The sequence below is a fragment of the Bufo bufo genome, chromosome 1 (assembly GCF_905171765.1).
Source record: "Bufo bufo chromosome 1, aBufBuf1.1, whole genome shotgun sequence".
In the NCBI taxonomy this organism is placed as follows: domain Eukaryota; kingdom Metazoa; phylum Chordata; class Amphibia; order Anura; family Bufonidae; genus Bufo; species Bufo bufo.
In genome coordinates, this window is record NC_053389.1 from 807,534,391 (window position 1) to 807,550,863 (window position 16,473).

At 48.6% G+C, this 16,473-nt stretch overlaps 1 protein-coding gene across 1 annotated transcript; it reads left to right on the plus strand.

The window, feature by feature from the left end:
* The first annotated feature begins 747 nt into the window (after positions 1 to 747).
* Positions 748 to 14,569, plus strand: LOC120987269 (transcription factor HES-7-like). The gene is made up of 4 exons (XM_040415854.1): positions 748 to 805; positions 1,902 to 1,997; positions 9,567 to 9,654; positions 13,932 to 14,569. Exons 1-4 carry the CDS (start codon positions 758 to 760, stop codon positions 14,318 to 14,320), a joined length of 621 nt encoding a protein of 206 aa, XP_040271788.1. The 5' UTR covers positions 748 to 757; the 3' UTR covers positions 14,321 to 14,569.
* The last annotated feature ends 1,904 nt before the right edge of the window (positions 14,570 to 16,473 follow it).

The following is a 16,473-nucleotide window of genomic DNA, read 5'->3' on the forward strand; positions in this document are numbered from 1 at the left end:
GGTCAGTGATGGGGGCGTCCTGTCAGTGAGGGGCTCTGTGGTCAGTGATGGGGGCGTCCTGTCAGTGGGGGGCTCTGTGGTCAGTGATGGGGGGCGTCCTGTCAGTGAGGGGCTCTGTGGTCAGTGATGGGGGCGTCCTGTCAGTGGGGGGCTCTGTGGTCAGTGTCGGGGGCGTCCTGTCAGTGGGGGGCTCTGTGGTCGGTGATGGGGGCGTCCTGTCAGTGAGGGGCTCTGTGGTCAGTGATGGGGGCGTCCTGTCAGTGAGGGGCTCTGTGGTCGATGATGGGGGGCGTCCTGTCAGTGAGGGGCTCTGTGGTCAGTGTCGGGGGGCGTCCTGTCAGTGGGGGGCTTATTCTGGGATCCACAGAACGGACACCGGACACAGACGCGGTGCTAACGAAACTACACCCGAACCGCAGGTCACATCTCAGCCTGAAGTCACACAGTGCGGACTCTGCAGTGTGTACAGGGACTAAGGGAACGGCTGCAGACGGAGAGTGAGAGGCGGGAGAAGCAGGAACAACTACCGCTCCGTATGTACCATCATCAAAGTGTGCCCCCCCCCCATCATCTCCTCATACACTCCTCCCCTCCCCCATCATCTCCTCCCCTCCCCCACACTGTAGACTCCGATGAGAAGCGCTTAGTTCCAACTGTACAGTAGTCACCAAATGGCAGCCACGTGTGTGGGCGTGGTCGCTGAGGGGCGGGGCCGGGCGGTATATAAGCCGTGCGCGGCCGCCGCTCTGCAGTCACTATGCCCGACATGGAGGAGGAGTGCGCGGAGACGGCCCCGTCCAGGAAGGTAGGGCTCGCATCGTGCGGCAATAATCACCTGCGGCTTCTCTACTCTAAAGATTTTTGTCTCATGTTGGCTTTTTTTTTTTTTTTCTTTTAAACTCTCCATCTGGGGGGGGGGGGGGGCTACAACTCTCAGCATATTGAGGGCCGGAGTTTCCCACTGAGACTTGCAGACTTCCCGGCTGGTTTTGTGGAAACTGGGGCCGGTGAAGGGTTAAGTCCGGCAGTGACGGGGTCACTTAGTCCAGGGCCCTGTTCACACTGCGGTCTCTGGGGTTCGCTCTGTGGACTGCACTGCTAATCCGGAGCCTTCCGGCTGTTTAACCCCTTAGTGAGCAAGCTGGGTTTGGTTTTTTTATATATTTTTTCCTTATTGCTTCATCTGCCCGTTGTTTTTTTCTGGTACCAGTTGTAGTTTTTATTGTCGCCATTTTTGGGGTTCACATGACTTTACTGAAGCTTTTATTAACTCTTTCTGGAGAGGTTGGGGGGGGGGGAACCAGTTATACTGCTGCTGGGTTTTTGTTAAAAATTTAGCCGCGTTCATTTTCGGCATAAATAAATAGCTGTTCCCCGGGTGACCGCGATTCCGGAGATGCCGGTATGTTTATTATGGGAGCGCCATCCCAAGGCCTGCCTGGCGGTATAATGCACTGCGCTGCATAAACCGTACAGTGTATTATAGTCCTTGTGGGGCCGCTAAATGGTTGAAAAAAACCGTAAAGGGGCTACCCCGTCTCACACATGGGTGACCTATCCTAGCGACATGCCCCCGAAGAAGAGCGCACCCTGCACGGAAGCCCTCATTTGCATAACGAATACGGTGTTTTGTTTTTTTTGTTTAGTTTTTTCCCCATCAGCTGCTCTTAATTTTTAATCAGCAGGATCAAACCTACCTGTAATAAGTTTGCCAGGTTTAATGGGGTTGATCCTGCTGAGCTAATACTCTGTGAAAAGAGGATCCTACGTTATGCCCGGTACAAGGTCCGAGAGGATATTTTTTTTTCTTTTGGTCCTGCACCCACCACGTGTTACTGTTCAGCTTCCAGGCCTTGTGTGGAGTTCCCCTTTAACCAGCGACTTGTCCTCTCCTGTTCTAGATCCTGAAGCCTGTGGTAGAGAAACAGCGACGGGATCGGATAAACCGGAGTCTGGATGAGATGAGGGTTCAGCTTCTGAAACTGACGGGAAATCAGGTATCGACTATGCTGACGTGGTACAATATTATATATATTTTTTTTAAATGGCACCTTTCAGCAGCATTAACCCCATCAGACCACTGCCTCGTAGTGTTGATCCTGCTGGTTAAAATAATACTCATCTTGTGAAAATCGGTAAGGCTTTAATTCTTTACGTAAATGAGGGCTTCAGTGCACTGAGAGGCTAGGCCACGCCCCCGGGGCACTGAGAGGCTAGGCCACGCCCCCGGGGCACTGAGAGGCTAGGCCACGCCCCCGGGGCACTGAGAGGCTAGGCCACGCCCCCGGGGCACTGAGAGGCTAGGCCACGCCCCCGGGGCACTGAGAGGCTAGGCCACGCCCCCGGGGCACTGAGAGGCTAGGCCACGCCCCCGGGGCACTGAGAGGCTAGGCCACGCCCCCGGGGCACTGAGAGGCTAGGCCACGCCCCCGGGGCACTGAGAGGCTAGGCCACGCCCCCGGGGCACTGAGAGGCTAGGCCACGCCCCCGGGGCACTGAGAGGCTAGGCCACGCCCCCGGGGCACTGAGAGGCTAGGCCACGCCCCCGGTGCACTGAGAGGCTAGGCCACGCCCCCGGTGCACTGAAGCCCTCATTTACGTTAAGAATAAAAGTCTCATTTCTCCTGAACACCACAAGCCATTTTTCAGCCCTTTAAGGGCTCGTGCACACGAACGTATTTTCTTTCCGTGTCCGTTTCTTTTTTTTTTCTCACTTCAATGGTTCCACAAAAAAACAAAAAACGGAAGTTACTCCGTGTGCATTCTGTGTCCGTATGTCTGTATTTCCGTTCCCAAAATATAGAACATGTCCTATTATTGTCCGCGTTACGGACCAGGATAGCACTGTGCTGTTAGGGGCCGGCTGTTCCAGTCCGCAAAATACGGACTGGTTGTGTGTGCGTGAGCCATAACTGGCAGGATCACCTCTACCAGGCTGCATGCTTGGTTTAATAGGGTTGATCGTTCTGATTAGGGATCAACCGATTATCGGTTTGGCGATATTATCGGCCGATATTGAGGATTTTGAACGTTATTGGTATCGGCATCTATTTTGCCGATATTCCGATAAAGTATTGGGAACACAGAACGCGCTGCTCTCAGCGCTCTCTGTGTTCCCTCCGCAGCACAGGGGAGAAGGAAGCAGTGTCTCCTCCCCCTGTGCTGCTGCTGCCGCCAATGACAGAAGAGAAGACAAGAGGAGGGGAGGGGCTGTGGCCGCTGCGCCACCAATGGAGATAAGTCTCTCAATCATTCATATACAGGAGGCGGGAGCTGCAGAATCACATAGCCGGCTCCCGGCCTCTATGAGCGATAGCTGCGATCTGCGGTAGTTAACTCCTCAGGTGCCGCGGATCGCAGCTACCGCTCATAGAGGTCGGGAGCCGGCTATGTGATTCTGCAGCTCCCGCCTCCTGTATATGAATGATTGAGAGACTTATCTTCATTGGTGGCGCAGTGCGCCCCCCCAAGCCCCCCAGTATTAATCATTGGTGGCGCAGTGCGCCCCCCACCCCAATCCCGGCCAATAGTAAAAACATTGGTGGCGCAGTGCGCCCCCCCCCCCCCCAGTATTACTCATTGGTGGCAGTGGCCACAGGGTCTCCTCTCCCCTGCTCCTCCGATCGGGGCCCCAGCTGTGTAAGCCTGGGGCTCCGATCGGTTACCATGGCAGCCAGGACGCTATTGAAGCCCTGGCTGCCATGGTAAGCTCCATGCTGCTGTGTGCACAAAGCACAGAGCAGCAGGGACAGTGTGAGCTCCTATTCCCCCTGATAGAGATCTATCAGGGTGAATAGGACAAGGGTTCTAGTCCCTAAGGGGGCTAAAAGTTAGTAAAAAAAAAAACACAAAAATATTAAGTATAAATGAAAAAGACTTATAAAAAAAAATACACATTAACAATAAACATATTAATTTTCAGCAGATTTGTGTAGGAATTTTTTTTTTTCTCAAAAATGAAAATTCCCAGAATATCGGTATAAATTATCGGCCTGAAAGTTCACAAATTATCAGTATCGGTATCGGCCCTAAAAAATCAATATCGGTCGATCCCTACTTCTGATCAGTGCTAAGAGATGGGCCCCAGAGTTTTTCACCTGAGCGCAGTAATCCAGAACATCTGGTAGTCCGGCACTGAACGTGATGGCTAACCTCCGGCACTCCAGCCGTCATGGAACTACAACTCCCAGTATGCTCCATTCATTTCTATGGAGTTCTTCTGACTACAGCCGAGCAAGTGTACATCCTCGTAGTTTTTCCACAGCTGGAGCGCCGGAGGTTCGCCATCACACGGACCAGCCTCTGGATAGGTCATCAATGTCCGACTCTCCAACGATCAGCTTCTGACAGCGCCGTCCATCGGGTAGTGGCTGTGCTCGGTATTGCAGCTCAGACACTGTCACCTAAATGGGACTGAGATGCGCCTAGGCCGCGTGACGGATGAATGTGACAGCGCGTGGCTCGGGAAGAGGCCGTGGCACCGCAGCCTTTCTATAAAGGGCCGGCCGTTCTGCAAAATGCGGATACGCCGTCCGGTTTTCAGGTCTGTTGAGCGTCAGGAAGTGCATCCATTTTTCGGCTGTTTTGTGTCTGTTTTAATGGCCATGAATTTTATAAAACTTAAAAAAAAAAAAACAATCCCTCAGTATATATTATGCCCCCCCCCCCCCCCCCCCACTGCCTCCTGTACATATAATGGCCCCCTATGTGTGTATATATTTTAGTGTCCCCAATAATGCCCCCATTAGTACCAACAAATAAAAAAAACGCCCTCCCCTACCTGCAGCTCAGGGACACCCTCCCCTCACTGGATGCAGCAGGACCTTCCCATCATGTGACCTCACCAGGCTGTGCCAGGTCCTGCAGCCTCCGGTGAGGAGCCGGTTTCCCCGCCCAAGTGGATGAGGTGATTAATTGGGTCGTCCATGTGATGGCCCCTATGGTGGGTAAAGCTGCCCATAGATGTGAAGTTTGGGGGGGGGGGGGGGGCGGCTATGTTCACAGGTACCAATGCCACCAACCAAATCGTAGGACATGGCTTTAAGGTAGGTTTCCCTTGAATAAAGCTATGTGACCGGTTGGTCCTTCCGCACCATGCGGAGACTCCTTCCTCTAGTAACCGGACTACAGGGGAGCAGATGGATCAAGCTGTCCAAAAGAAGCTGCCCCTGTTCCCCATAGCAACCAATCACTGCGCAGCTTTCATGTTTTCCAGGCGTGCTGTAAGAGATGAAAGCTGAGCTGTGATTGGTTGCTATCAGACAGATCAGCGCCAACTAATTTAAAGGGGTTCTACAGTTTGTTTAAATTGATGATCCATCCTCTGGATAGAGAATCAGCATCTGATCTGTGGGGGTCTGACACCCGGGACCCCCGCCGATCAGCGCCGCGGCCTTCGCACTGTTTACCGTTGGCCCAGTGACGTCGCGACTAGTATCACCTGGCCTGGGGGCGTGGCTAAGCTCCATTCAAGTGAACAGAGCTTAGCCACGCCCAGGCCAGGTGATACTAGTCGTGACGTCGCTGGGCCAACGGTAAACAGTGCGAAGGCCGCGGCGCTGATCGCGGGGGTCCCGGGTGTCGGACCCCCGCAGATTAGATGCTGATCTATCCAGAGGATGGATCATTAGCTTAAACAAACTGCAGAACCCCTTTGAAAAAAAAAACCTCCTCCACCTGCAGGCTCGGGGGGGACACTCGCCGGAGGCAGCAGGACCTGACTTTTACCCAAGGTGACTTAAATTTTTTTTACAAATATAAAAATTAAAATAAGTTCAAATCCCCCCCCCCCCCCCCTTTCCTTAAAATAAAAATACTTGACCAATAAAAAAAATAAACATCATGGGCATCGCCGCGTGTGAAAACTCCCATACAATTAAAATATAACCATATAAATGGCGTACGGCAAACGGCGTAACGGGGAAAAAAATGGAAACCAACCAATTTGCCTTTTTTTTTATTTTTATTTTTTTTATAAAAAGTGATTAAAAAGTCGCCCACACTTCAAATTGGTATCGCTGAAAAGAGCAGATCGTCCTGCAAACATTGAGCCCCGTACACATGGCTAAAAAAAAGTTCTAGGGGTCAGAGAATATGGTTATACAAATTTTTTATTTATTTTTTCCTCAAAGATTTTAATTATTTTTTTTCCACTATTAAAACCCAATAAAAATGATGCCAGTGTCTGTGGTATCGTTGTAACCGTACTGACCCGGAGAATGAAGAGAACCGGTCAATTTTACCTCATAGTGTACAGTGTAAAAAAATAAATAAAAATAATGAATAAAAACCTTTTTCAGAATTGCCTTTTTTCCCAATTCTACCCCATTTGGATTTTTTATTTATTTTTTCCTACTACATGGTATGCAACCGTTAGAAAGTACAACTTGTCCCACAAAAAAATAAGCCCTCATAAGGCTGTGTGAACGGGAAAATAAAAAAAAAGCTAGGACTATGGGAAGGCGGGGAGTGGAAAAACGCCAAAAAATGGAAAATCTCAGTGTCCTGAAGGGGTTAAAGGGGTATTTTTACCTCCAGATTGGTGGCATAGCGCTAGGATGTGCTGCTTTTACCTCCAGGACAGGCCCCCAAAAGTAAGGGTGCACTGCGCAGGCGCAGCCGTCCTCCATTCACCTCTATGGGAGTTCGGGAATGTAGCCAAGTGCCGGCTCAGCTATTGAATGGGACAGGACGTGGGTCTTGGGCCCCTCCTTCGTTTCAGGGGCCCCATCCTGGAGGCAGGAGCGGGTTTGATAAGTCTCCGTCAGGTGTAATAGGGTAACGGCGGCTCGCTGTATGACACGCAGAGGAAAACGCCAACGTCCGTCTACAATGTTTGAATTTTAAAAATACTTTCCTCTTGCTGAGCTTTGTGCTAGGATTACATCTCCTCCTATCTTTTCTCCTTAAAGGGGTATTTCATGAAGCGACGGCAGCCTGCCCCCTGAAGCAGAAGATCTATCCTCCTCCATCTTCCGGTCCTCGCACTCTTTCCATCTAATTGGACATGGACATGGTCACGTGCTCCGCTACCGGCTGTGATGTGACCACAAGCCGGAGCGGAGCATGTCCAATGGGAAGGAAACGGTGCGAGGACTGGAAGATGGAGGCGCGGGGGCAGGCTGCCGGCATCATTATTTCTGAAAAAAACCTTCAGAGTTCCTAAAATGTCTCCTAGACTTTATTAAAGCCTATAGTGCATGTTGTGTTATATATATATATATATATATATATATATATATATATATATATATATATATATATATATATATATATATATATATATATAGTTGTAATACTTTCATTTGTGGTTTTATTTTTTATTTCCTAGCAAAATGGGCGCCAGAAGTTCAGGTCCCTATCCCGCTTTGCAGTCCATACCCCACCGCTGTACAGATTCCCCTTGGCTGTACCAGCGCTGCTCTGCTAAAGCCTGGCATAGATGGGCTAAGTCAGGATTAAGCAGAGTGGGCACCAGCAGGTGGAGCGCAGTGCTGTGGAGCTCCTGCCGCAGACTGTGTCAGCACAGCGCTCCTCCTGCTGGTGCCATCTATGCCAGGCTTTAGCAGAGGAGTGACGCTCAGAGCAGCCCCAGGGGAGCCTTTAAACCAGCGGTGTACTGAAGCGGGATAGGCACCTGAACTTCAAGCACCTATTTTGCTAGAAAAAGTAAAAAATAAATTTTTTTAAATATTTTTTAATTTTATAAAGGCTATGTACCCCTATGTTCAGCGGCAATTTTTGTTTGAATGTATGTCACTCATTATTTGTGGCTAAAAATCATATTTTGAATAGGCTTTTATTGAGCAGTTTTGTCACAAAGAAAGGGGTAACCCGTTTGTCTAGCTGTGTGACATCTACTAAACCTCATCTCCATTACTGAGGGGTCCTAAACGCTTACTTAATCCACATAATAGCGCAGTTCTCATCTTACTGATAAGAAAGAGCGTTCATAATGTCAGAGAGCAGAGATGAGGAGCCCGTCAGCTCCTGGTCTGACAGAGAATCCACAGGCAGCTGTAGAGCATCTCGGCTCTGTACAGAGAAAAGGGCTCCATATTTTTAATGAAGAACAATTGAAAAAAAAAAATGATGCTTTTTAGCTCAAAATAAGTACAATGCAATAATGGAAAAAAATGTACATAGCCTTTTTTTCGATCTTTATTATTTTTTACTTTGTCTTTGTCCAGTGATATGACGATTACTTGGTTATTTCTACCACCGAGATACAAAAAATAAGTGTTTATCTCTGTATACCAGCGGTCTGATCTCTGTAACGCAGGGATGCTCAACCTGCGGCCCTCCAGCTGTTTCAAAACTACAACTCCCAGCATGCCCGGACAACCTACAGCAGGGTATGGTTGGGAGTTGTAGTTTTACAACAGCTGGAGGGCCGCAGGATGAGCATCCCTGGTGTAATGTGTTACCCCCGGCCTCCGCTCCTCATCATACACTCCCGTCAGTAATAGTTTTATTTTAGTTTTTTTTTATAGCCATATTGAAGAAATCCCCTTTATAGCATGTACCTGACTCGCGCAAAGTCCTTGACCTGGAGTCATTGGGGCGGCTCCGTACAATCGCCAGATCTCCAGGCCCCCCATCCAGCCGCCCCAGTGACTCCAGGTCAAGGAGTTCAGTACATTTTCTAAAGGTGATTTCTTCAAAATGGCTTTAAAAAAAAAAACAAAAAACAATGTGACGTGGAGGCAGTGTGTATTATAGAGCCACATCTTAAGACGGGCTCCCTTTACAGAGGGTCCACCTTGTCCCTCTCCTGACATGTCTGTTTTAGTAACTACTGGAGCACCTATTCTTATGACTCTATGTTCTGCCGTTCCTCTATTATTCCTGCTAGAAACTGAATGAAAGGAAAAGCTGTGTATGACTTCTCCTCAGGATAGGTCATCCGTATCGGATCTGCTGAGGCGCAGATTAGGAGGCCTCGAGCGCCGCGGCCATGGCCTAGTTGTAGCTTAGCCCCATAGAAGTGAATGGGGCTGAGCTGCAATACCAAGCACGGCCACTACACAATGTGACCGGAGCGGTCTTTGGAAAGCTGCATCGCTCTCCAGACCCACCCGCAGCGGACCGGCGAGGATGCTGGGACTTGGACCCTCGCTGAGGATAAGTCATCGTTATCTTTTCCAGGATAACCCCTTTTAATTGCTGGCTATTTGCAATGAGGGTCCAGCTAGGTGTTACCATTTGGAGGGTCCTCAACTGGTAACGCCCATCATTGCAGACGGCTAGCAATTCAATGATCAATTCTAGCAGTAATAAAGGAATGGCACAGCATAGTCATCAGAATAGATGCTACATGGGGAAGGCGACAGGTCCTCTTCAGGGCCCAACTTATCACTCCCATCATGGTCGCCAACTTTTTTTTTTTGTCTGACCTTAAAATCATGGTCTCACTCCTTTTTTACGGACAGTATATAAATATTCCCCAATCCTTACAGACCTTCTAGGGATTTACGGAGTCCCGCGTGCCGTCTCTACAGGCCGCAGTCGCCATAGACTGACCGCTAGTGGTGTCATTCCTTCAACCTGTCTCTTGTCCTACACAGAAACTTCGGAATCCTAAAATGGAGAAGGCGGAGATCTTGGAGCTTGCCGTAATCTATGTCCGGAACGTGGCACGTATGAAACCGCATGGTATAAATCATTTCAATCGTGTGATGTGTGCGCATGCCAGATATGTCCTGATGTAGTAAAGAACAACTCCTCCTGTCCTGAACACTAAATGGTTAAAGGGGTTCTCCGAGCTTTTAATATTGATGACCTCTCCTCAGGATAGCCCTGCCGGTCAGCTGTATGAGGAGACGGCATGCGCAGGGTGCTTGTGCCGTCTCTTCCTGCTCACCACTGCTATATCGGCAGGAAGGGAGACGGGAGGGCGCGCGTGTACGGTGCGTGCCTTCTCTTCATACAGCTGTTTGCAGGGGGCGCGGGGTGTCTGACCCCAGCCCATCCGGAGGATAGGTCTTCAATAACCCCTTCAAAGGGTGTTATCCCACCTAGGACACAAATGGAGGATATGCCATAAACGTCCGATAGGCGGCTCCTATGTCAGAACAGGGCTCTGCTCTCCATTCACTGCTACGGGGCTTCCAGAAATGGCCAAGCTGGCTCTCTGCTGTTCTAGGAAGTCCACTATCGGCGAGTGAAACTGTGCTTACCGTTAGCTCCTTGCTATCATCGTTCTGCAGAAAAACACATGCAAATTAGGGTCATTTTCATACGAAGGCACTCCCCCCTCCGCCGCGTCTGCCCGCCCTTAGTCTCTGCTCTTACCCTCTCTCCTCCCGTCCGTAATCCCGTACATGCGCACGGTAAACTGTGAAGCCCCGGCCCGACTGTGGTCATTTGATGCGCACGTGCAGATATCTCGTTCATCGGCGCATGCGCAGGATTACGGACGGGAGGAGGGAGGTTAGAGCAGAGACTAAGGGCGGGCAAACGCAGCGGAGGGGGGAGTGCCCTCGTATGAAAATGACCCAGGGGCCTGGGCACCGGCCGTTGTAACGCCGCCCCTGGGCACCTTCACAGCCTAATTTGCATGTGGATTAAAAGTGTTTCTGCAGAACGATGATGGCAAGGAACTAGCGGTAAGCACAGTTTTAATAGGGGGGATGCCGTGGACATAACACTGTTATTAGGTTAATAGGGTGAATCGGCGTGAGACTCCCTTTTAAAGGCTGTATTTCCGCCATGTCTGCAGAGAAAGTTAATACAAGGCACTCACTACTGTATTGTGATTGTCCATATTGCCTCCTTTGCTGGCTGGATTAATTTTTCTATCCAATTGTATACATTTCTTGTTTCCATGGTTGCGACCACCCTGTAATCCATCAGTGGTGGTCGTGCTTGCTCACTATAGGAAAAAGTTCCGGCCTCCGGTGGCCAGGACTGCGGGAGCGCACATAGGCCGTTGATTTTTCCTGTAGTGTGCAAGCGCGACCACCTGGATTGCTGGGTTGCAGGGTGGTCGTAACCATGGAAATGAGCAGTGTATTACGTGATGGAAAAATGAATCCAGCCAGCAAAGGAGGCAATATGGACAATCGCAATACAGTAGCGAGTGCCTTGTATTCACTTTCTCTACATGATAAATGTCATTTGCTGAAGTGAGACGACCCCTTTAGGCCCGTATTGGGCAGATCAGTAAGTGATTGTCGGGAGGGAAGCGGAAAGTTCCCTCTCCGCAATCATTTGGAGGAGACTGCGGCTATTACATGCAGCGATCTCCTCTTCAGCGCGGTGAGGAGCGACCACTATGCCATCGCTCGTCCCCATACTGTCCAGTGGTTTGCCGGCGGCAGATCACGATTAGACAGCACGATCTGCTGCCGGCAAGCGGTGATTTTTCTTTTTAAGCATGCTTAGGCCTCTTGCCCACAACCGTATGCCCTCCAAGATGTACGGTCCATGAGCGGGCCATATGTTCAGGGATTGATCGGGAGCGCACAGCATCATAGATTACAATGATGCTGTGCGCGTCGTGCTGCCCGCAGGACTATTATCATGTGAGTGCGGGACAATAGCCCTGCGGGCAGCCCGACGTCCGCAGGATCGTTGTAATCTATGATGCTGTGCGCTCCCGTGCGCACGGTCAGTGCCGCTCCGGGACATATGGCCCGCTCACGGACTGTATATCTCGGAGAGCATACGGTTGTGGGCAAGAGGCCTTAAAGGGGTTTTCCCATCTCAGACAATGGGGGCATATCGCTAGGATATGGCCCCCCCCCCCATTGTCTGATAGGTGCGTGTCCCACCGCTGGGACCCGCACCTACAATGAGAACGGAGCCGGGAAATGAACGGAGGGGGCATGCGCAGCCGCCCTCCATTCATTTCTATGGGGACACCGAAAATAGCCGAGCATTGCTGTCTGCCCCATTAGAAGTGAATGGGAGCATGTGCGGTGCGCTCCCATTCGCTTCTATGGGAGCAGCTCTTGGTGGTGGTCCTCGAGCCACAGCGCTCCCCGCTTCGTTCTCGTTGTAGGTGCGGGTCCCAGCGGTGGAACAATATGAGACAATAGGGGCATATCCTAGTTGTTGATCAGTTTTCTAATATCTGTCACAGGCCTTTATTATATCCACATAGCAGGCTCTCCTAAAGGGAAAAAAAATGATCTGACCCATTTTAGTCCTGTAAAAGACATCCATAGGAGAGCTGGATAGGACTAAACATGGCGTCGGTCATGTGACCCTCCCAGGTATCTAACAGGTGAATGGTAGTCTACTGAGGAGCAGAACATGTACCGTATTACTATCTGCAGCAGCTGAACACCATGTCTGTCAGGGTGTGCGTGTAGAAGATCTTCTATGTTTTACTCTAAGCTTTACTAACCTGACGACATCACCTACAGACAGGCAACAGTTTTGCATCACCTAGAGACAGGTGGCCATGTAAATACACACAGTGATGTAGTTACTCTAGTAACCACAATAAGTCATGATTTCACCACTTGTCCAATTTACTTATCACAAGAATGTGACTTGTGTGCAGACCCGGCACATGTATGTCAGGTAACACGGCTGCTTATGGAACGTTAGAAATCACATGATGTGTAGGGAGTCACATTACTGTTAAACTGGCTGATACATGGGCCATACCATTCTACTGCATATAGGGGGTCAACTGCCTGATGAAAGGTACAGGATTTTTAATACATGTACTGTATGTTAGAAAATGATATGATTTCCTATTATATAACAAAGCAGTTAAAAAAAAATGTAAAAAAAATAAAAATGGAATACCCCATTAACTGGGGTAATTTGTAGGGTGGTGATACCCCGGGGACAAAACTCTGAGATCTTCTATCTCTTGTCACCAGGAAAGATCAGAACATTGATGGGAAGAATTATTGTTGGATTTATGGAGACTCGTAGTCTTAGATGCTCATATGCTACATAACCTTATTTCATGGCTTTGCTTAGACCTCATTCCTATGGATTAGGGGTGGCCTCTGATCTCTTTATACAAGCAAGAGTGACCGCAATTGACCCACCAGTGTGCCATGTGATTGGACAGGAGGGAAAGATCAGTCAGGCCTTCTTAATAACCTGAATGTGTACCATATTTGTGTATATTCTGATTGGTTATGAAGGTCTTGTAGAAATGTTGAGGGCCAGATCAAAGGTCTACCTAGAGGGGATGGACCAGTGCCAGTTTAATGTAAATGGAGCAGTCCATTTCTATCATAGACATTGCAGTTAAGAAATGCTTACTTTGTGGTCCTGTTCAAGGCCATGGTCTGCTTTGGGTAAGGTTTTCGATATCAACGTCACTAACTTGGGTGTTGCAGTCAAAAAATGTATTGAAGACCGGCCACAAAAGCACTGTCTGACTAATTTCCTGTGGAGAAAGAGAATCAACAGCTGTTAAAGGGGTATTCCAACTGTTTTATACTGATCACTGGTCCTCAGGTTATGTCATCAGTATCTGATCGGTGGGGGTTCAACACTTGTGACCCCTGATAATTATCTGTTTGTTTGAGGAGGCCATGTTGCCATGGCCTCCTTGCAGCTTGCCAAACGCCATGCCATACATTGTATAGTGTCTGTGCTTGAATGAGATATGAGCTATGTGACTGAACATGATGTCCCTTGCCTAGGGTGAGCTACGAGAAGGTGCCGCGGCCTCCTCAAACACCTGAACGCTGAGAGTCCCGAGTGTCAGATCCCCATCGATCAGAGACCGATGACCTATTATGAGGATAGAATAGGTCATCAATATAAAACAGTCTGAAAACCACTTTAAGGGTATCACAAGATGGCACCTAGAATGGCTGCCCCAATGTTTAGTCTCCATGACTAGGTCCTATCAAAATCCATTCTCATTTGATGTTGCGTTTAGGTCTATCTTACCTTCCTTGGCCTGTGTCACATTTTATTTTTATAATTTCTACTGTCCTCTTCTCTCCCAGAACCACACAGATGGGTGTCACCTGCCGAAAAGCTTTACATCTCTGGATTTAGAGATTGTTTGGACCGGACTGAAGATTTCATCCATGATATCAACCCAACAGCCAAAGCCTGGTTCTTAGACGAGCTTCAGACTCGCCTTCAACATCGGTTAAGATTTCCAAACCAGCTGAACCAATGTAATAAAGTAGGTCGAAGGGATGATGACTTGTCCTCTGATGGGAATGTCTCCCCGAACTCTGGTGGGGATGTCAGCCCCTACTCCCCTTCCATGAATGGCTCAAACAATGGCAATCCACCAAGTTGGTTATCTTCAAGCCCACCAACGTCTGGAGCGTTTCAGAATGACCAGCACCATAGTAACACCTTTGTCTGGAGACCTTGGCCTTAGGACGGAGGAAGACTATCCATTTTCCCCCCAGTATTCCCATATTTAATGTACATATATTCGATATACTACTGACAGTCCCATAAGTTGCTGTCCTCATGGTGGACAGAAGAGACCTATCGGAGGTGTGTGCGTATATTGGCTTATATACAGTATCTGTATGAGTTTGTTCTGTATGTTGTGCATATGTCTTCACGCTCTGTTTTCTCAATGTATAATTTTGCTGTCGTACAGCACTTGTGTGTATTCTTGTTGTTGAATAAAGTTTTAAAAAAAATTAAAGTGAAGTTTATTATTTTGCTGTCTATATTGCCATTTATATAGGGGAATAGTGACCAATGCAATCCATCATCAAAGAGATTGTGTAAGCAAGGTATGACCGCCTATGGCCAAAAAAAACCTGAGCCAGCTCACTGGGTTCCTGAGCTATTCATCAATATCTCAGCTTGCGCTCCATCCAAGCATCTGGTAACTAAGCATGGTCCAGATATGATGAGACTATTACGGTAACTTGGGCTCTTTGTACCACTTACTACAGAAACCATTAGGTGGCTCTCATGTTTAGATTTTTTTTTATTTTTTCTTCTGACTACTTGAAAGCTGGTGAAGATCAAGCCCATTCCTACAAATCCTCCTTGAAGGGGTTCTCCAGGAATAATTTAAAATGGCTGCCAGCAACCTGTCCTAGAGCAGAACTGGTGGTCTTCACTTGCAGAGCTGATACTGAGTCGGCCAGTGAGGGAGAAGAGGATGCCACTTTCCTCTACCCCCTCATCATCATCCGCTGATGAGGGACCCTCTAGAAGGCGCCCCAGGGTATCAGCGGAGTTAGCCCCCTAGAGTGACCCCATATGGACCCCACCCCCTGACTATCAGCCCCAAATTCCGGATGTTGTGGGTAACTCCAGAATACAGATAGACAGTGCGGGCTTCACAGAACTAGATTTTTTCAAAATCTTCTCTGAAGATTTTGTAAATTTAATGGTGGCCCAAACCAATTTGTACGCCCAATAATTTATAGCTCAGAACCCTACCTCTCCATACGCTAGACCCCTAGGTTGGACCCCAGTAAGTCCAGCAGAGATGATGAAGTTTTGGGGACTCTTGCTGCATATGGGTGCAATAAAGAAGCCAAATGTCAGACAATATTGGAGTTCGGACATTTTCTACCAGACTCCAATTATCAGTCAGACCATGACCAGGAAGAGTTTCGAGTCAATTCGGAAATTCCTACACTGCAACGACAATACACAGTGCCCACCCCAAAATGACCCGCCATTTGACCGTCTGTTCTAGGTTAGGCCCGTCCTTGACCACTTTAACACCAAGTTTGCTGAGGTGTACCCCCCCTGATAAAAATGTATGTGTAGAGGCGTCCCTGTTACTTTTCAAAGGGAGGGTTAGATAAAAATGTACAAACTTTGTGAGAGTAGCTCCGGGTACACCCACAAGTTCCGCGTTTATGAAGGGAAAGATTCCCGCATAGAACCCCCAGAATAGTGGAAAGGTTGTGTGGTACAATAAGCTGGCCGTACACATTGTACAGGTGGCAATGTACAATGCGTACGTGCTATTTAAATCTGCAGGCCACACAGGAACTTTCCTCCAGTTCCAAGAGGTGGTTATCAAGGCCCTAATTTTTCAAAGCCAGGCCAGGGAGGGTCCCAGTACTTCTGGAAGTCATGGTGCCCGTGTCCTACCAGGGCAACACTTTCCAGGTCGAGTCCCCCATACAGCAAGGAAGCGAAGGACCCAAAAAAGATGCATGGTGTGTTCCAAAAGGGGGATAAGGAAAGATAACATTTACCACTGCAAAACCTGCCCTGAAAAACCTGGCCTGTGCATGCAGGAGTGTTTCAGAATCTACCACACATCCATGGAGTATTAATTTCATCCATAATGAACCCTGTAATTTTACCACCTTATATCTCTGATTTAGTCCGCATAGCTTACATATCCACTTTTCACCAACCACTACATATTCATTTCTATGAAACACCTGTTAGGTCAAAAGTACCCTTTCCACCACTTAAAATGTTCGTACGGGGGTGCTCTTTCCGAAATGGGGTCACTTCTTGGGGTTTTTCATTTCTGTGGACCTCAGGAATTTATTTAATGCGACATGGCACCTAAAATCCATGTCTGCCAATTGAGAT